The sequence below is a fragment of the Drosophila suzukii genome, chromosome X, assembly GCF_043229965.1.
Source record: "Drosophila suzukii chromosome X, CBGP_Dsuzu_IsoJpt1.0, whole genome shotgun sequence".
Classification (NCBI taxonomy): Eukaryota; Metazoa; Arthropoda; class Insecta; order Diptera; family Drosophilidae; genus Drosophila; species Drosophila suzukii.
The window spans coordinates 5,763,510-5,785,610 of NC_092084.1; the positions used below are offsets into that span (position 1 = coordinate 5,763,510).

General features: G+C 41.0%; 1 protein-coding gene across 2 annotated transcripts in view; it reads right to left on the reverse strand.

Annotated features, from left to right (window-relative positions):
- The window catches only part of LOC108016849 (rho guanine nucleotide exchange factor 10), a 105,444-nt gene that overhangs the window by 71,750 nt on the left and 11,593 nt on the right, over positions 1 to 22,101 (reverse strand). Inside the window, exons 2-3 of one of the 2 annotated variants that reach the window (XM_036820192.3) lie at positions 11,097 to 11,661; positions 9,747 to 10,949 (exon numbers count right to left, since the gene is read on the reverse strand). In XM_036820192.3, the coding sequence (XP_036676087.2) occupies positions 9,747 to 10,949; positions 11,097 to 11,625 (1,732 nt within the window). In that variant the 5' untranslated portion in view covers positions 11,626 to 11,661. Of the gene's footprint in view, positions 1 to 8,130; positions 8,270 to 9,746; positions 10,950 to 11,096; positions 11,662 to 22,101 lie in introns of those variants that run through there. The other variant, XM_017083709.4, reaches the window with a different exon arrangement.

Here is a 22,101-nt window from a genome sequence, read left to right on the forward strand (position 1 = left end):
TGAGAACAGTGTTTTGTAAACAATAACTGCAGGGCAAATGGTTCATAATATTTGCAGGTCAAAGGACATTAAACTCTCGAAACGTGGGCAACAAGATTTCCTGTGTAAATATACAAATGTTCATTCATATTCTATGGAGAACAAAAGAATAAAGGGTGTCTTATAGGATGTTTTCAATATACCCTTTTTACAACTATGCTTCTTAAATTATCTAAGCTTTTTGAAACTAGAAATATCCATAAACATGGAAAACAATTTCGTATTTTAATACAGCCTTAATTGCATTTTCATCGCTTTTCCCTTTGTTCTGAGAACATTTTCTATTTTCTGGTTTTACTATTTCCATGATATCTCTCTGCTCTAGTGAATCGTTAACTTCATTGTGCTTCAGCTATTCCTCAAATTTCTTTTCTTTTTTTGGAGATCCTTTCCACTTTGTGTTCGTACTTGTTTGTTTGTATTCCTTTGTTGTTTGAGCTTTCTGCATTTGGTTTTACTTGCCCATGGCTTCTGTTCGTTTTTTTTTGCCATGACGCACAAACAAAACAAAAAATGGGAAAAATAAGTAGGGAAGGTTAGACCCGAAACTGGACAATGTACTGAGTACCCTTTCTCAAATAAATATTCCAGCACTATCATCTTTGTACTTAACAGATTTTGTAAGCCATTGAAATTTTTAACCGGAGGTTAAACTAATTATGCAAGTCACTTAAAACAATCTGAGATTAAAATGTTCGACTTGACAACACTGAAAGTAAACTACCTATCTTTTCCTTAAAGATGTAAAATGGATCTTTGGATAACTTTTTCTACTGCCTGCCAAAACTACGGTTAAAGTGACGGTTAAAATGCCGGTTGAAATGACCCAAAACTGGACGATGTCTTGAGTACCTTTTGTCATAGAAGTAGTTCAGCCCAAAAATCTTTCTACTTAAAATATTTGTTGCCCTTGTTTATCCTTTTTTTGGGCTACAGAAATATTTAACCGGAGCTTAAACTAACTATGCATGTAGCTCAAGCCAACTTAAGATTAAAATGGTCGTCTTCACAACATCTAAAGTAAGCATCCTATCTACTTTTTTTAAGGATGTAAAATGGATTTTTGGGTACGTTTTTTCTACTGCCTGTCAAACCCCCGGTTAAAATGACGCCCAATTCTTTGAAGGGTATGTGATTGGTATAGTAAGGGAACCAAAGTGGAACCGACTGCAAAACTGCTGTCGGGAGCTGCTGTTTCTGTTGTTAATTCATGGAAATTTATGTTTTAATGGCAACCACAACTGCGAACTGCAAGCGCAGGCAAATTGCGAGCGTCGGCGGCTGCGCTTTTTGGTTTCTCATTAAAAGCGAATTTGCCTGGGCGACAATAATAGCCACTCGTGCAACAACAAAGTCGCACTGACCAGCCGAACAACCCAACAACTGAGCAACTGAACAACTAAACTGTGTTAAATAAGCACCCAGGTTGTTGTGGTTGCCTTAGTTGTCGTCTGAGAATGCGGGCGGAAGAGTGAGGGTCTCGAAAAGGAGGAAGTGGGGCGGGAGGACCCAAGTGCGTGGGCAGCGATACCGAAACCGACACCGAAACCGAAAGTGCAACTTGCAACTTGCCACCACAAAAAAATAACCGACTTTGATACATATACCTACTCGACTACAGCTTTACTTCTTTAAAAGGCATTTTAAAAGTCAGATTTGGTAATAAATTCGAAATAAAATACAACATTTACTGGCCAGTTGGTAAAATAAAATAACCTCTAGTTATATTGCAAACATTACTCGACTGCAGGCAGATTTTTTCCTTTAGCAAATACTTTAGATTGGAAATATTTTAAATAAAAATCATTATATTACATCCCTTAAAGCACAAAAAATACTGTCCAACGGTTAAAATGTAAGTAACCTCTAGTTATAAGTTGGCCTATCTACAAAGTTAATGGTTTTCTTTGCCAAAATTGTGAAATTCCAAAGAAACATCCTAGTAAACTATGTATTTTCTTGAGACAAAAGAAAAAATGTTCATAAATTGACGTAGTTATTGGACAGTTGGCCCAGCTTATGGAGGCCCCACTGTATGTAGTTTTTTGGCTCAGTGATGTGGCCTGGGCGGGCCAGCAGCACAAATTGCAAAGAGCTTTATGACACCTGCATGCAATTACATGGACATTCCATTCTCGTCCCCCCACAACGAGCCGCAATCAATTATGCAATACGTATGTACGGACATACATTTATGTACCACACACTCTCGATAAATGGGATGTGTGTGCATAGGTGTACTCATATTCCATCCGGTGGTAAATTCACTAGAGTCACTACTAAATAATGTTCTCGACAAGGATAGCAAAGTGGAATCGAGATTAGATCGGGGCGTTCATCGATTAATCAGGTTGGATGTATTTATTATAATTGCCTGCCTTTGATCTTGTAAAATATTAAACCATTTTGCAGTTTAATTTTTATTTTTGTTATTATCTCGCAGTATCTAATACTTTTTCCAAGTTTGCCTTGGATAATACTTGTAGATTAATGGTTATAACTCTAAAGAGTGTCTTAAATGGTTTAGGACTGAAGGGCTCTTTGTTTTTTATTCTTGCTGCTGACAATTTACCAGGAGACCCTGACTAAAGTTATTATCTCTACCTTCAGCTCTTCAGGGAGCAGCATTCGCTGCGCTGCAACAAAGTAAACCAAAGTAAGAACCAGAACCTAGCAGCTCGGTTCTAATAAGCAGGAAATAGTCGCCTGTCTTTGGCTTTCTTCTTATTATCCTACATCTGCTGCTGATTTTCAATGCACTTGGAACATTTTCACAGAACTTGGTAGGCAACAATGCATCATCTTATCTATCTAACTAATTTTTTTTGGATGGGGAATACTATGTTTTGAATATCAATGATATGAATGTTATACTTTTGGTTATAATATTTTTTTCCCATTAATGTTCTATACCCTGCTCTTGATAGTAATGTGATGATTCTCATTTTTTGGCCGTGTGATATTGCTGCGGGATCTCGTCTGGAGGCTGTCTGTCATCGTTGGCCGCTGCTGACCAGCTATCCATCTGTCCAGTTGTCCAATTGTCCAGTTGTCCAGCTGTCCGGCGCTCGTCTGCTTCCGGCTCAAATGCTCTCCAGGCCACGCCCAGGCTCACGGCTCGGACATAAATCATGTTGTTGACCAACAACGGCAGCCGCGGCCCACTGTCATCAGCACTCAGCTTTTGGCCACGTTAGGAGATCGAGAAAAAGCAGCAACAGCAACACCAACAGCAACAACAGATGCGTGCCAAAAACGTTTTGTGCCACAAAATGCTGGCCATACGCTTTTTGGTTAGACACATTCGTCGCGCACAGCCACATTATTTTTTTGCACATTTTTGCTTATAGTTTATTTGCAACTATTTCAAGTCAATCCAGTTGCTGACAGTCGAACACAAAAACTTAATTAAGCCCCAGAGTGGGGCAAACAAAATAAAGTCGAGTAAACAAAATGGGGAAGCGGCCAGGAGGAGGAGCGGGGATCATCGATCTGCACTTGCTTGGCCCAGTTTGCCGCTCGGATTCTAATTCCAATTTCGATTCTGAGCGAAAGTAATGCGGCTGGGTCAACGGTGCGTATGCGCAATGCGGCTAAACTGACTGGCCGTCGGCCAATTGGTGGAACTTGGTGGGGGGTGTGGGTTAAGTGGGCCACTGGTGGGTTAAAGGGGGGGGGGTGTACTTGGAGGGAGTATCTGACGCATACTTGCCGCCCTAATCTCAGGCAACTGATCAGCAGCAGCATGCAACCGGCGACGACAGAAGACTTTGCCACAACTTAATTTAATTTTTTCATTTTGTTGGCTTTTTTTGCCTTTGCATCACGTAAAGTGGAACAACTAAATGAGGTGATGATGGTAGGGAGAAGGGGCCAAGACAATTGGCCAACTATTTGGCGGCTTTAATTGGCTTGCACAATGCCACCGAAAAAGTCACACGACACCAAAAGTGATGCTTCAAAGAGCTACAAACTATTTGGAATATCAAACACTAAATAAATATATGTATAAAGTTCAAACTAAATAGCCCAATACAAAAGGTAACTTATAACCCATGTATAAAATGAATTGTATTCATTAGACGAAACTTTAAAAAGTTAAAAGAATCAATTTGTATGGTGCTGCAAACTGCTAAATAATTGATTACAACTTAACATTGGTATAAAACTAATAAAAAACCAACAAATCTAAACAAAATTGTACTTCTGAGATACTTAAAAACCAAAAATAAATAGTACAAGCCTTTCCAAGCTCCACTGTGTCGCGCAGCATTCGTAAATCTCGTGGCAGCCACAAGTTGCAGCCTGGCTTAATGGTGTCAACACCGAAATCCAATTGGCAAATGTGGATCTCGTGGCGCCCGGCCACGCCCCCCGCCCCGCGCCCCAGCGACAATTGTCCAAGAAGAGTGGAAAAAAAGAGCCGGGCTAAAAATTTATGGCTTTCAATTGGCATTGACAGCGATAATTGGCCGCGTGTGCCGAACTAAGCCAAGTCAACACGGAGCCAGAAAAGAGGGTTACCAGATGCAAAACGATGGTGGCTAACTAGCCGGGGGCGAGGGGACGGGGGTCTTAACGGGGCCCAGAGTGCCGACATATTGACAGCACGCGGGCAGAAGCAACAGCGGCAGCTAAATAATGTCCAATATATATTCGGCCATTAATCATCTTGGCCATGGCCTACAAAAGTAATGTATTTAAAACAGCCACAAACAGCGGCGGCCACTTTCCTTGCAGCCCCAAAGAATCGCTGGCGAAATTTATGGCTGCAGATAATTGATTCGCGACTTTTAATCTAAACGCGAATGGCTAAGAAAATCACAACCTCAGATGTGTAAAATAATAATACAATATAATATAATATAACATAGTATAATATGATATAATATAATATAATATAGAATTACAAAGACATCGTTAAGTTTATTTCGTCTACAGATTGTAAAATGTTGTATAAATATTTACAGAAAACCGCAAGACAAACTACTTTTCAAGCAGAACCCACAAATGCACCCAAAAAAGTATATTAAAAACATATCTTATTTTGAAACTACTTCTTCTGAAACCACCCACGTAACCCGCGAAATATGCAATCAATCTTAAGTGGCGTTTTCAATCACTTTTCTCATATCTCATCATGTAAATTAACCGATGGCACTTTTTCGGGTTTTTTTCGCCTGATATTTTTTGTTTGTTTTCCGTTTTCGATGGCAGTTGTTTTTTGCTTCCCCCAAAGTAAGTACAACAGTACGTATGAGCATTGTCTGCGTTGTTTGTTATAATTTCAGATAAGTTGAGATTGCCGATTGTCGGTTACATTGTTTTCTTGTTGCGGTTGTTATTATGCAAATTTTGGCTAACAACCGCTTACAAAAAAAGCGACCATAGTTGGGGGGGGGGGGGGGGGGGGTTTGAATTTTAATTAACGTTGCGCATACGCCGCGTGGTACACCCTGCAACTGCCATCCGAGGTGTGTTCGATGCCGTTGGGCAAAAAGTATGCCAAGTAAATACTGTTTTCAAAACGAAATAATGAGCACACTTTTTTTGGGGTTTTCTGTTTGTTACTTGGCCATTTTTTTCCTTTTTTTCGAATGCTGCCTTTTTTGTGTGCTTAGATGCAGGCAAAGTCTAAACACTTTCACTAAAAATCCACCAAAGGCTACACGAATTTCGTGTCGTACATGACAAACTCTCAACGCGATTTGGTGGGGGGGGGGAGGGGGTGTAGAGGGGGTGGTGGAGTGGGTGGGAGGACAGCTAAGTGGCTCAAACCGCCGATGGCTCATCCTCGAGTTTTGGGACAAGTACTGTGAAAATGGCTGTAAGACTAGGATAAATGTGTTTATTTTTTAAATTTTTAGAACCGGTCATACAGACTTCTAAAATTTTAAATTTTATATATATATATTTGTTATCAAATTAGTAGTTCAAGTACTTCAAAACATTTTAAAGAAAACCAAAAACATTTTAAATCATGCCATCTTAATGTTTTTAACTCGGATTTGTATATTTCTGAAACTAGAAACAAATAATCGTTTAATAAATATTACTTAGACTTAATTAACCGTTTAAGAACTCATCTTAGTTAGTATTTCTTTATGCATTTTTGATAGCTTTAACCTTAATGAAGGTTTATATTTATTTGTATGAATGGAGAGAGATCAACCATGTTAAACAGACATATTCCGATAATATTAATTAATATTAAGTATTCAGATATCAGGCTGCGTCATTAGAAGTAAGCCCCGCTGACACAGATCACTTATTGCCCAATTTCGCTAGCCCCAAAGTACTTAACCCCACAAAATGCCGACCAACTTGACACCCCCAATACCACATAATTCCGCCGCAGACCAGCGATATCCACTGTAAAATATCGACAACGATAACCGAAGAAATGGCTGTGGATGTTAAAGTGGAAGTGGAAAAAAGAGACTCTCCGGCGACATTGATTAACGAGTGCTTAGTTAAAGCGGCACTCAAACACGCGCGGCTAATGCCGCAGATGCCAGCAATAATAGTTGCAGATACACCAGCAACACCAGCACAGCGGCAACATCGAGCACAGCAGCAACACCAGCAACACCAGCAACATCGGCAAACAAAAAGCAAACAAAAGTCAACAACAATCGCGCACAATGACGGGGAAATAAGCGACTACAAAAGTGCAATAATAATTCTCTCCGTTTTTATTCGTCTTCATATTTTTATGATGAATAATTGAATGGAATCTAGGAGTAAGTTTGAAGGAGGGCGCACTATTTATTGCCATTGCCATGCATCTGTGCAAATACTTTGAAATATGTTTATTAATTGCCAAGTGAACACCCTTCAACCCGCCGTTAATTTCAAGTTAGTCTGTTGCTCCGGCGGTACGTATATAATTATTATTAAATATATATATTCGTGGGGCATATGCGACTGGGCATTGACCTGCACTGCCCCAAAGTACGGATATACAGCTGTTTTAGAGTTATTTGAATTAATTCACAAAGGTTCTTATAAACAGATAAGTGTTTGGAAAACATTTAAAATAAATTTAACTTGCTTTGCATAGTTTTTATGATTTATTGCTGTTGCATTTGTGGCCACTTAAGTCAACAATGCTCTTGAAGTTGTTTAACTTCTGCTGAAGTTGGCTTTAAATATTATTGCTTATTTTATGGCTGCTGCACATGTGGCTTCTATTTTGTTATTTTTGGCAGGAACTGTTGATATTGTCTCTGGGAAATTGTGTGCCCAAATGCTATGTGTTTGGTTCAAAATCATATTTGTTCAATTAAATTGTAAAGGCTTCAGTGAGTTGTAAAATAATCTCACAATTTGTTTCCTCGTAAATGAGCTCTTGATAATGCTTTCCATTGTTGAGCAATCAAATATTTTCACCCGCTGTTAACCTATTTATTTACATTTCAAAACAAAATGCCACTTGCCGAACTTTGATCTTGTCACATTACTTAATTAAATCAAATGAATCGGTTATTTATTTTCGGTTCAGATTTTTCTATCAGCATTGCCCTTTTTCACTGCGGTTTAATCTCATATAAAAATAGAACTTGATGCGTTTATTTTTGGCAGTCGCTTTTTATTTGTATTGTTCTTGTCAAGAGCAACTACAAATCACTCTATTAGTGAGTCATGCTGGCCAACAAAAAAATTACGCACAGAAATAGCTAAAACATTTTGTGGAATATAGGGGGTATATTCTGGCATGATTCATCTGGCCAACAGCTGGTATAAAATTGTAAAAGTGTTTCAGATTCGATTTGGTCGAGAGAACAGTCATATCTTACCAAATAATTCACTTGTGCATTTTGGGAATTTTTTTCAAAATATTTTTAGTGCACTTAGCGAAATGTTTTTGAAATTGTTAACCTATTTTTTGGTGTTACTAATATTAGTATTAGTTTTTATATAATTTTTGAATAAGAAAAGTGATACTGGAGAGAAGCACCAATTAAATTCTCAACTATACAATACTCAAAAGAATCTGATTTTATACTTTTTTTCAAGCACCTTTTTGGCCCAACCATTTGCATAATTAATCAGGTGTCCTTTGTCTTAAATGTTTTTGAGTTTACCCACATTTTAGTAGCACAACTCCTGCGGCATGTTGATGGGGCAAGCCCAAATTGCTGTGTCGTCTGAGCAAATGTTGCTGCTGCTGCGGCGGGTTATCCAAAGCGGATTTAATCAGTTGAAAGGCCATTATTGAAACGAAAAACGCACTTGATTCCTGGCCTAAATTTCACAATAACATCACAATTTTCCCCGGCGATATGTCTTACTTTTCAATCACATTACTCGAGTCTGAGGCTCCTTTTTTTGTGCTCCCCCAAAAACATCAGGCCCAAAATGAGGTGATCGTATTGTATTTCGGGGCGAAAGAGAACACAAAGCCCGCGTTTTTGGCACACACGAAAAAAAAAGCATGCGGCATCCACGACAAGATCGATTCTACTGAAACCGCATCCATGAATCCACCGCCGTGGCGAACGTGAATGGAACGTGGAGCCCGAAGCGCAGCGCAACCGAAGTGGGCAAAAAGCCGAAAAAGCGGTGGAAAAAAAAAAACAAAATCGAATTCAAACAAAACGAGACTGCAAACTGTGGGCTCTACGTAGCCCCTCTGTAGAGTCTGTAGACTCTGGAGCGGAGCTAAAAAGCGGACTCATGGATCGTATCGCTGGGGCCGAATTGAATGGAAATGGGAACGGGAATGGGGTTCGCTCGTCGTTCGATGATATGGTGATGTGATGCCCGCTCTGCATGCAAAGCCGCTGATAAAAATATATAGAAAAGCTGCGGAAAAAGGGGGGCGTTGCTTTCAGTCCAGGGGAGCGATAAGCTAAATGGTTAAAAATGGAAAAAATTGGAAAAAGCAATGGAAAATGTGTTCGGTCTTCAGATGGGCTCCATCTGTGGGCAGGCTTGGAAAGCTGTGAGGCGCCACCTAGCGACGTTCACAAGTCTATTATGCCGCCACCTATTGTCGTTTGTATGGGTTGTGGAAGAAATATGTGCAGTTCATTTTAATGGACTTTAATAAAAGCTATGTTCATAGTTTAATTATTACTAAGGAGCATCAGTTAAAAAAAAAACAAAACAGTTTTTAATAATCTCTACCATTTCAAATATTTAAAGCTTTTAAATAAATAATGAGAAACGTTTTAAGGTATTTAGTACATATTTAGAACACAGGGAAATTAGTTCGGTTTATAGGATAGCTCCCCCTGTGGGCAGGATGTAAAAGCTGAAACGCACCACCTACTGGAAGTTGGCTGAACTTTTGAGCTGGCCACCTATAGAGTTTTCGGAGTAATTGGTATTCCACGTATTCCCAACAGATGGAGCCACTGCTAATGTTCCCTATTACTTCAAAAACATTATGTTTAAAAGGAATGGAAAATAGTACAGTTTTCTTTCTCTTTATCTCAAAAGTATCTAAAAGAAATTTCAAAAAAGGGGGAAAACAAACTGTTATACCCGTTGAATTAAAATGTGTTATACAAACATTTTAGCACAGCAATGATGTTAATGTTTGTATAACACATTTTAGATCAAAGGTTAAAGCAAGCTATCTTTCCTAACTAAAGGGAAATTTAATAAACTTAAGGAACCATTTTCTCAGCTTTTATCGCGTCCTTATAGCGAATAATATCGTACGATTTTTATTCTGGTTTTGAAACAGAGTCACTCACCTGATAAACCTGTGTCGTTGATGCTGGACGTTGAGGTGGAGAAACCTGGTAGCTTTCGCCAGCCCTTGCGACTCCAGAAGCTCCTCGCCTTCGATTCCGTGGCGGTGTTCTGCACCGTTTGAACTCCATGGCCACTTGGCATCCGGTGATTGGGTCCCGGATCCTCGGCCGCCCGTATCCTGGCGCAACTGAGGATCCTGCGGCCACAGGAGGCGCGGGTGAGGAAGCTGCTGCCACTGCCACTTTGGCCACCACCGCCACCCACACCAGTCATCCCAGCCTCGTCGTATACAGTGGCCGCTCGCTGGAACGAACGACAGCTCTGGGTGCCCACTGTGGGCGTTTGCCGGGCGCACTTGATGTGCTGCGTTTTGCTCAGCCGCAGGCTGCCAATGTAGCTGGCCCCACTGCTGCCGCTGAAGCCGCTGTCCAGATCGCCGCAAGTGGAGGTCAGCAGCTGCTCCACGCCTGGAGCACCTTTGGTCCTCTTCACCCCGTCGCCCCCGCCGCCGCCGCCGCCGCTATCACAGATATTGTCCGCCGAGGCGGAGGTCAGACGGGCCAGAATCGTGGGCGGTTGTCCACTGGCTGCCGTCACACTCACACTCGGCTGCGGTGGAATGATCTCGGATCCCGATATCGATCCCGATGCTGATCCTCCAGATCCTCCAGATCCTGCCGCCCCTGGCGGCTGCTCCATGGACTTGGGCGGACTCTCTGGCATCAGCATGGCCTCCACACTCAAGTTGAGCTCCCCCAGTATCTTGTGATGCCGATTCTGCACTCGACGCAGCTCCTCCTCCACCAGCGTTTGGTTCAGCGAGCCAGCCGAATGGGAACCCACCGTGCCGCGCAGTTGATGGCCACTGCTGGTCTGCAGGGCAGCCGCATTGATCTCCTCGTAGAAGTTCTCGCTCTGACCCAGACCCGCCTTGGTGGTCATCTTGTGGTAGCGCGTCTGGTAGGACTGCAGGGTGGCCGGACTCACCAGCTGTTTGTTCTTCTTGCCCTTGGAGAGCAGGGCCCTTATGGAGTTGGGCGGTGGGTCGGCGGACGAGGAGGAGGAGGATGAGGCGGTGGCCGCCACTGACGAGCCTCCAGCTCCGCCGCTTCCGGCTGAGGAAACGGCTCCCGGCACATTGGAGTGCCTCATGGCGGCACCGGGCTCGTAGTAGGCATACGAGTAGTCATGATGCAGGTGAACTGAAAAATAAATAACAGGGGTTATTATCTTATTGTATCTTTCCCATTTTAAAATATTTAAATAATTTAATATTTTATATATCTAAATTAGAAAGAATTACTTTTATTTTACTTTATAAAATACATATTTGTAATACTATTTTTTACCAGTGTGGTGGTGGTGCTGCTGCTGCTGGTGACCCAGGTTCCTGCCCAGGGTCTTACTGTGCCGCGCCGCCAGCTGCTTGAGATGATGTGGCGATGTCTCCAAGGTCGCAGACTCATTGCAGATCTCTATGGCATCCGGATCTGGATCGGGATATCGGGGCAACAGCTGTCGTCTTCCGGGAGTATTGCCCGGGGAACCACCACCGGTGGGTGGTGGATAATCCGGCGGTGGTGGGAACTGCAGGCAGTGCTTAGCCACGCCCCCGTGCACCGCCTCCAATTGGTGTTGCTGTTGCTGCTGTTGCTGTTGCAACTTTTGCTGCTGTTGCTTCAGTCGCTGCAGTTGCGTCTGCTGCTGCGTGTAGTAATTCTGATTCGAGTGCTGTTGCTGTTGTTGCTTTAGTTTCGTGTGGACCAAAACCTTGCCGACCACGCCCCCGCCCCCGACCACGCCCCCCTGGCCCGTCGTGGGGGCGGCCGTCGAGTTGCTGCCATTGTTGCGTCTGCTGCCCAGGCCCAGGCTCTCCATGGCACATGGTGTGGCTGCTGCCCCAAAAGCTTCGATCTGCAAGGAAATTAAAAGCAGAAAATCAATTAGGAAAATTTAGAAGAACAAGAAGGGTGAACATAGAGCAAAGCCAATAATAACAAAGTAACAACCCTTCTCTGGCTACGTCATTCAATTGAGACGCGAATTCTTGAGGATCACTTTTCTATTTTTCCAGTAAGTGCATGAGGATTTTTTGCGAAAATTGGTCAACAAAATGGGACCATTGCTTTTATTGTTTCGCCCAAAATATTAATTTTTTTTAGGTGGAAAATAAGGATTTTAGTTTTTAGGCGAAAATGTAATATTTTTCATAGAGCATTTTTGCTGTAACTTGGTCAAAAATGGTCCAAAATCTAAAAGGCGCACTGTTATGGACGCTAACAAGCTAGATAATTGATCGAAGTTAGTTACTGACTGATTCTAAAAACTTTAAATTTTTTCAAATTTTCACTTTTTTTACAAGGGGTAGCATCACCTTTTTTTGTGAAAATTGGTAAAAAATAAAATTTTTTAGGTGTGAATGCGAATGGATTGGAAATTTTATTACGAGTTCAACAAGGTATGACATTCCAGTTTTGGGCTATTACTTTTTTGGTTGCGCCCAAAATACTGATTTTTTTTGAGAGGAAAAAAGGATTTTATTTTTTTGCGGAAAACCGATATTCTTCATGGACCATTTTTGCCGTAACTTTGTCAAAAATGGTCCAAAATCTAAAAGGCGCACAGCTAGCAAGCTCGATAATTAATTGCAGTTATTTTCTGGCTGATTCTAAAAACTAAAAAAAATTTCAAATTTTCACATTCTTTACAAGGGGTAGTATCATCTATTTTTGTGAAAATGGGTCAAAAATAAAATTTTTTAGGTGTGAATGCGAATTTATTGGAAATTTTGTTACGAGTTCAACAAGGTATGACATTCCATTTTTGGACCATTACTTTTCTTGTTTCGGCCGAAATACTGATTTTTTTTGGGTTGAAAAAAAGGATCTTATTTTTTTGGCGAAAATGCGATATTTTTCATTGTCCTTTTTTGATGTAACTTGGCCAAAAATGGTATGAAATCTAAGAGGCATACTGTTTTGGAAAGCTAGCAAGCTGGATAATATTTCGCAGTAATTTTCTGGCCGATTTTAAAGACTTTAAAATTTTCGAAATTTTCACTTTTTTTGTAAGGGGCAACATCATCATTTTTTGCGAAAATTGGTCAAATTTAAAATTTTTTAGGTGTGAATGCGAATGGATTGGAAATTTTATTACGAGTTCAACAAGGTATGGCATTCAATTTTTGGGCTATTATTTTTTTTGATTCGCCCAAAATACTGATTTTTTTGGGTGGATCTTATTTTCTTCCCTTGCATTTTTCATCATTACAAATGTTAACGCTTGAGCCTAATTAAAAAGTGACATATTAATGAGCAGTTAAATGGAATTACAAATTGCAGCAGCTGTTCCTGGCCGTCGGGTGTCAATAAAAAAGAAAATAAATAAGTTCCTGGAACTTTGACCGCTGAACCGGCTCGGTAAATGTGGTATTTGGCATTCGCGCTTCAAGATGCGAGTTCAGAGAGCCATTCCCTGCCGCAATCCACATGTCGCCGTGATTAATTGCCGCTAATTCAGCAAAGTCTCTACTTTCGATGGCCAAAGGGTTGCAGACGCTTTTTTGTGGACTCTCTTCAAAGGCCTAGCCGAGCGGTAATTGAAAAACCAGGCTAAACGAGAAATGAGCCTGGCCACAAATGAGTCAGGTGGAGTCGAGAGCCTGATGATGGATCCGCAGCTGTCACAGGTGAGTATGCCACAAATAAATGGGCTAAGAGCCCCGATGCGGAGGTTAAATCAAAGCTCGAGTCGAGGGACTTTGCTTATGAAATCAAATCAATCATGGAGTGAGTACTTCGAAATACAAAGTATTTCAAGGGGTTACTTTTCACAAGGGGTGTTTTGAAAATGCAAATATCTTAAGCTGATTAAAAAATATAATTTAAATTATTTCGCAGTGATTGGGTTCGAGGAATGCGAAACCTTTGGCATTGCCAATAATTTCAGCTATTTAACTACGAAACCAGGCAGCTTTCCTTCCCATCGTATTCCCCTCCTGACAAATGATAATGTCAGTTGTTGGGCAAGATTATGATCAAGATAAAGGACAGAAGTGCAGGGAATGCCAGGGAGTTGGAGGAGGAGGTCCCATAATGTGCAGGGGAACATAATAAAGTTGACGATGATAATGCCACCAAGTTATGAGTGGATATCCCAGGCCAAGGATTGTTCGTGGTAGCAGACAGAGATTCAATTGGTAATTTGAGTAGAGGTCCATCCCGGTTCTGGTTCTTGTTCTCGTTCTTCTTCTCCCGTCTCTCTCTTTCTCCCGGGATCTCCCCGTCTCTCTCTCTCTCTCTCTCTTTCTCTCTGTCTTTCGTCTCCTTCTCTCTGTGTAACCTGAGACAAGTCTGAGAACTGGACACGATCTCGTTGGCACAGCAGGTCCCCAAATTAGCGTCTAAATTTAGCTACTCAACAAATTGAATTGGGCCCAGCGAGGGGCATCCGAGGCTCTCTCTTTCTCTTTCTCTCCAGCACATCCCCCTCTCTTTCCCTTCAGCATATCCCTGTCTCTTTCTCTTGCATATTTTTTAATTCTTTTTTTCAGAGCTCTTCCCTGGGTTTTAAAGCTCTGCGTGCACTTGAAGTCTCGCAAGGGTAAAGGTGGGTATTAGGGGGATTAAGGGCTTCCAACTTCACGGGGGAAAACATCAAAAAACCCTAACGCATGCCATTGTCAACAGTCAGATACAACAACAATAAAAGGGGGGCTTGGGGGAGGGGGTTTTAGCAGGGTTGGGTCAGTAGATATAATGCAAAAGTGGGAGTTTGCCAGGGAGTAAACCACTCGAAACGCAGGGCAAGGATTCCCCTGGAACCTCTTGAGCTCCCCTGAAGTCACCACCCACCTCGCCAGAAACAAGGAAAAACCCCTCTGATATTCTCCTACATATATAATATAAGTATATATCCTATGAGGGAGCCTTAAAGCTCCTGGCTACCCGGGTAAACTTTGTGTTTGCCGACGCTTCAACCCACTTACAAGGATTCATATATGCGTGGCTGTTATTTTTTATACGCTGTATGCTCTCTCGTTAGTTTGCTTGCTTTTGTTTTGTCTTTTCCTGTTTTCTCAACTGTTTCACAATTTTAACATGTACCCCGTAACCGAAGGTTAAAAAGGGTATATGGCACCCTTTTACAATAAAGATAAAGTATGCGATTCTTCTCTTTAAATATAACAATTTTTAAATTCCTTCATCATCTATTCATAAATCAATCTTGCATTATTTACACTCATCCATTAATAGATTCTAAGGGGAAGGATATATTATGTTATAACTACTTTGAATGTTTCTTATTACACCGTCTTTACAATGGGTATCTGTACGTCTAGTCTTCGGCTTGCCCACCCCTGTTTACTTTAGCCTTGTTTTTTCATAATTTTCCTTCGACCCTCGAGCGCATTTTCCATGCTTTCCCGAGGAAAGTGAAGCGAGTGGCAGTGATGCGAGCGAGGAAAAGCGAACAAAAGCCATCAAGCTGCGTCTTCCGCAGATGCGTTAAGGAAGTCTCGACTTCCTTTGCCAATATTGCCGTTGCTCAAGTGACTTTCGCTGATTGATTGGATGGTGACCCCGATGGAGCACTTAATTAGAAGCACACGCATACGCGTTAACCGAAAAAAGGAGTTGCTGCAGCTGCGGCAGTACTTTAATGGGGGAAACGAAGGCCCCCAGAAGGCACTCGAAAAAATGATTTCTTCTTGCAGAATGTTTTTGTTGCAGGGAAATTTAATGGTATTGTCTCATTAAAAAAATGTTGGAAATGAATTTATTGATAACAGTATTAAATTCAAAACATTTTTTATATCCAGAACTAATTTAACTAGTAAAGTGAGAACCTTTTCTATATAATAATAATGTTTGTGTATATTTATAAAACACGATTATTTATAATAAAAAACCATTATAAAAAGATTTTTAAATTTTTGCACTGTTTATCCAAGCAATTATTGTTAAAAAATAGTAAAAACATTAATACTAATAATCTATGTTTAAACAGCATGTATTAAAATAGTAGTGGTAAAGTAGTAGTAGTAAAAATAGTAGTACTGAAATAGTAGCAGTGAAAAAGTAGTAGTGAAATTTAGTAGTAGTAATAGTAGTAGATACTAAAAATTTTAGAAAAATGTAGAAAATACGTTTTAAATTCTTCGATTTCATTGACATTTTTTCGCGAGTGTACACCTCCCCTTGGGCGTCCTTCGAGTGGCTGCGTGGCGCGTGTTTTCTGCCACAAGGGGCCGGGCAACAACAGCAAACAGAACAGCACAGAACCGAACCGAACAGAAACGCATTGCAATAATTATATGCCGAGGCAGAGGCAACAACTGCAGCATTTGCAGCAACTGCAGCATCAACCCCAGCAGGCTGGCCCCTGCAAAAAGTGTTGCATGTTCTTCTATCATATTTGCAATTTATGTGTCGCCAATTCACTCAGACTCCTCCTCCAGCCACTGCCCCCCAGAGTCCTCCGGATTCTGCAGCGGATTCCCCCTCCGTTTATGGCATGTTGATGCCCGAGTGCGAACAAGTAATTAGAAAACATATTTCGAAATTGTTTCGCCATCCGTTTGTGCAACTTGGCGGCTCGCAGCTGTGCTGAATTCAAGGGGCAAGAGATTCCACGCAGACATCTCGTCTTAAAGTTTCCCGGGATTCCACGTAGAGCCTCCTATTTGATTTCTAAGAAATTCACCTTTTGATCTTGCCATTGAGAATGTCAAAATTTATTCGGTTAAAAATTGGGAAAGAATTCTAAAGAAATATTCAAAAAGCTAATTTTGATTTAATTGTTACTTTAGGAATTCAAAGATGGTTACAAAGCTTAAACTTTTAAACTCATCCCAATTGCTCAATCAATTTCGTTTTAATTTTCCCCTGACTACAAGTCTTTTTTATTGGAGATTTTAATACCATTTAAATGAATAGTGTTTTTTTCCTTCCAAAACGATGACCCTTTTAAATCCTTTCAGAGTATTTCCTTTGAAACTGAACGTTCCATTCGAGCGTTTGCCCGATATTAAATTGATATTCCTCTTTTAAGTTGACCAATTAAAGGGATGAACCCCCCTGTTCCGCCAGGGGCGCAGCATCAGCCCCCTTTTCGTACATGTGCTGCGTTTCCAGGCATCAAAAAGCTGGCTTTGGGTGGTTTTCCTGCGCTGTTGTCACTCGCTTTCGTTGATTGTTTGACTGGGTGCATTGACTTGCCTGTGAACCCCCTTGCTCCCCTTTTGGGGGGGGGGGGAGATCCCCTTCGAAAGCCCGCCCCTGATCACCCACTTTTCCCCCGCATTGCGTGCTGCATTGTCAACAAGTGCGAGTGGAATAAAATCCCGGGACAAAAAAAGCGGACAGGCAAAGTGAAAGGAGAAAAATTGTTAAAGGGAGTTGTAGAGAACACAGAATACGGAATACGGACTACGGGAGTTTTTTCCTTTATTTTTTTTTGAGCGGAAAAGGAAAATGGGGTAGAGCTAGTTTCCCCTAAGTTGCATCTTTACATCCTTCAACATGATTTCCCCCCATTTTCCGCATTTTTCACCGTGTGTGTGCAAGAAAGTAAAATGAAAGCATCCGAAGGGAGTTGAGTTGAATTAATGGTAATGATGATGTCAGTGATGTGAGAATAGCTACGTACCTTTTCAAGGAATTGTATTTTACCTAAGTTTTATAATAATTTTAATAAAAACCTCTGTTATTTGTATTCCTATATGAAGTAAATTCGTTTTGTAAATATTTTATAGTCTTTGATAAATTTGAATCCGTATACCAAAATATTTCAAATTCCCTTATTAATGATAATGATGATGTAAGAATAACAACGTACTTTTTCGAGGTTTTGTATCTTACTTATATTGACTGAAATCCTAATATTTATAAAACCCTCTGCTATTTGTATTGCCATACAAAGTAAATATTTTTATAGATATTGTTTAATTTAAATCCATTTAGTAATATGTTTTCACCTCATTTTTTATATACACCATCACTGAAGACGATGATGATTTTGTTTTCGGTCTGTTTTCCCCGCTTAGATGCAGTGGGGATAGGAATAGATAATGGCAGCCCCGATGTGCGCTATCTCTGGTTAGCAACTTACCCCCTCTACGTCCATGTGGGTTCCCCTTTGAAACTCCCCACTTCATTCATTCTCTTCATTGGCCAATAAACTGCATTGGCTTTTGGCGTGTGCAACTTTTCCTGCTCGGGATTTTATTCCTCTTTTTTTTAGACCTGATTTGGCTTTCGGCTTTATCTACGGCATTAGCCCGCTTACCCCAACCCCACTTTTTTGGTGGATTCTGGGCATGCTAAAGTGTCGTTTTCGTTGGAACATTTTGTCAATTGCTTCGCTTTCACTTTTGCCCAGAGTTTCCATTGAAGTGGCCTTCGATTTTGTGGAGAGTTTGGCGTTTGCTTAAAGCTGCACTTCAAGTTTAAGTCAGCGAATGTGCAACAGAATTGAACACAAAAGAAAGTGGGTTTAAAATATGTAATATAACTCATGGGAATTTTGGAAGCTGAAATAGCTTTATAGTTTCTAAAATGGCCTGTAAATATAATCTAACTTTAGGTAGTATTTTGAAGAAGTTAAATTAGAAATAAGAATAGATGGTTTTATTTTGAAGACAGTTTTAAGGAAAGTATTTAAAGACTAAGCTCAACCTCTTCTTCCTTAATAACTTCCTTTGAGGAGCCTAGGTGATGCTTATCATTGCCCCATCTTCCTAGGGATTCAGGGTCAAAGATCTGTGTTTCCCCTTGGTTTTTCCCTTGGCGTATATACACTTGACAACAAATTATGCAAAATGTGAGTTTCCTCAGAGGGGTTTCTTCGCCTTTTCCCCGGGAAGGATTTTGCGCCGTGTTTCGTAATTTTGTAAAGAGAAAACTACACATGCTCCACATAATTACACGGCTGGGGGACGGAGTTTCGGGGTTGGGGACTTCGTCCATTGTTTCCACCACGAAACAATGCCACATGCCACATGCCACGCATGGGATTGGGCATGGGTCACCTTCGCTCCTCATCATCTGGCTATGAATATGAATCTGAATCTGAAACTGAATCCGAGTTTTTGCATCTGCATCTGCATCTGCCGACGTCGCCAGCTTCATCTTCTTTATTTTGTGCACTCAAGCGCCTTTTACTTTGTGCATAATTTCTTGAGCCCATGTGGGGGTGGCGTGGGTGGAGTTTTTCGAGGGGTTGGCGAAGGTCATTGGCCCGAGATTTCCCGGCATTAGATCTTGGGATGTGCCAGTGGTCAGCGGATGTGAATTATGCATAGCCCATTTCTTCGTCTTTGGGGCTTTCTTCCAGGAGTAATTAAACTTGGCAAATTACAGGGACAGCAGTTCTCCACTCTGTTATTTCTTAGAAAGGAATCTTAAGAGTAATATCAATAATTAAGATACCCATTTATCCTTGTATTTGTCAATTTATGAGTAATTTCTTTAATATCTTAGTGATACTTTTTGTATATATTATTTTTTATAGCTCTGATATTTTTGATAATAATAGTTCCATTCTCTAAGTTTCATTATTCATAGGATATTAATAAAAGGGTTTAGCACGATACATTATACAAAACCATATGTTACCCCCAGACCCATTCGTTCTGGTTTTATTGTGCTCATCCATCTCCACGTATTCCAACACCCGTGTTTGTGTGTTCCATTAAGAGTAGCTCTTGGGCATGAATGAATGTCATCATGCTCGTCATCTCCATCGTCAGTATCCCACTTCCATTCCCCTTGATAAGGACAAGTGCTATGCGAACCGGGGACTCACATGGGACTCCGAGCCCAACCGAAACCCTTTTGCGGAAAAGCCAACAACGCTGGGGTGAAAGTAAAAATTACACTTGCAGCGGGTGGCAATCCCCCCCCGTATTTTTTGTTTTTTTTTCCGTTTGTTGGGATTTTTTATAATTTTTTTTGCAAAACGTCAAAGCGAGAAACGTTGACGTTTGTGGTCCTCGCATCCGAATGACAGGGGAGATGCCCCGCGAGTTCGTTAAACCTTCAAGCATCGAAGTTTTCACATTTCTTCGCCAACCAGGAGCAACTAAATCCTTGCTAGCTGGTTTCTCCTTGTTTTCGTATTTTTTTTTTCCAGCCTGCGGCGGGTCGCGACTCCCTTACAGATACTTTGATGCCAAGTGCTGGGTAGCAGCTCCCTCCCGAATCCATGGTAACACTCGAAAAGTTAGTGGCGCTGACAAAGCTCACACGACAAAAGTCAATGACTGTTGTCCAGGGGGAGCGGGTCCTGGCTCCTGGATCCACATCTATGGACCCCATGGACCCATGGACGGGGGCACCTCCGCCTGGGGGTTAAACAACCCGGCGAGTGCGTTGCGTTAAAATTTAATTAACAACCGACAACACACGCACTTTTCCAGAGACGCGGGAAAAGCTGACAGCACTTGACACCTCCACCTCGCCAATTGATATGCACCGGATCCGCCATTTTCTAATTGCAACCAACACCTTTCACAGACCTCCCAACCGTTCACAGATCAATTAAAGTCTTACAAATAGTTTTAGCTCTGCATTTCCAAACCCAACCGACGAAAGGGCTTATAATGCAGTTAAGAGGATTATTAGCAGGAAAGTTTTCGAAGAAAAAATTTCAGTTCAAGATTCCCTAGCCTAACCTCCAAATATTTCCTGATTTAATTTTCTAATAAAGTGTTACAGAGATTTTTAACTTAGCATTTTTATACCCAGCCAACCAAAGATCATTATCAGGAAAGTTTTTGATGGTTCGATAAGAAGGTGACCCAAAATTGCAGTTCAAGACGAAGCAGCCTTAACCTAACCTCTAAATATTTGTGATTTCTGTTTCTAATAATTAAAATATTCATTTAAATATTGGGAAATTTTTTAACACATTTTTATCTTAGCTATTAGCTAGGTTCGAAGGTTCCCTAAAAATGGTTAAAAGACTTTCTTCACATTTTCTTCACACGCACTCAAGTGTGAAGCCATTCGCACTCCATCGCCAAGCTCTCTGTCTTCTCTTTCTGAAGATCCCAAAGACTTGTCTACTAATTGTAGCTTGTAGAGTCGGATTGCAGGGTTAGATGGGTTTATCTAACACCTGTCAATTGATTGTCAATCTGACACGCGATCGAGGGAAGTGTCATTAAAAATACTTTTCAAGTTTCCAGATTGTCGGCCAACGCTTGCGAGTTTCTCAGTCTCTCTGATTCTCTTAGCAAGTTGGCTGAATCTTTGGTCGGTGAGAAAAATATCACATAAAAAGGGGCTTTTTTTTGTTCTGCTGATATAAAATATATTCATGTAATATTATATTCGCTACTAGCAAACAAAAATTCAGTCAAAGAGTATATATATAAACAACATAAGCCCCAAGGGCATCAAGGCTAAGATCAAACTTTCTATAAGTAAATAAAAATATAAAAAGAAGCACCTGATTATTTTTGTATCCATCACACTGGAACCCATTGCAAGAGAGTAAATATTTATCAGAAGACTGTGCGCATCATCACCCTACCCCATAATTACGTATAGTTTCGTGGATGGCATGCCAACCGGGCATCGGCTCACTTGACACCTCCTAAATGATGTCCTGCCCCGGGGCCAGGGTCCCAGTATCGGATCGCACACGAGGATCCCAGTCCCGAAACTCATCTCGGACATTGTCCGCTAATTGATTTTGCCGCTTAAGTTTACAACGCGTAAATTTCCCGCTGAAATGCAACCGAAACCGCATCGAATGCAGTCAACTGGATGGAATCGGATGGAATGGTATGGGATCGGATGGGATGGGATGGGTTGGGGTGGGATGGTAGGGATGTGATGCAGCTGACCTCGAGTGTCCACTGTCCACTGTCCACTGTCCATTGCTCAGTTGATGGTAATCGGCTTATGACCGCCTGGTTATTGTGGTTCCTCCACCCCAGAGTTTCCCCCTTTTCAGCTGGACTTTTGGTTTTGTTTTCCCCCGCTTTTTTCTTTATTTTCTCTCTTTTTTTTTTGTAAATGATATGCGTGCAAAAGTGACAGCGCTAATGGGCAGCAAAGACTGTCCTACAGTTGGGATCCATCTCAAAGCACACTGGAAAAAACAGCCAACCATTTCTAGGCACCAGTTTCTCGCTTCAATAAGCTGATTGGAAAGAAAATCAAAAGAATCTGCGTTCAAAAAAAAAAATGTAGTTTGAATAATATAAAATCTATTTATCTGTATCTATGCTTTCCGAAATTAAATCCAAATAACTCATTTGGATATGCATGTTTTACATGTTATTAAGAATATTTTTTTTAAAAGAACCCGAATTTTTAAAAACACTCTGGCATAGTCTTTGTT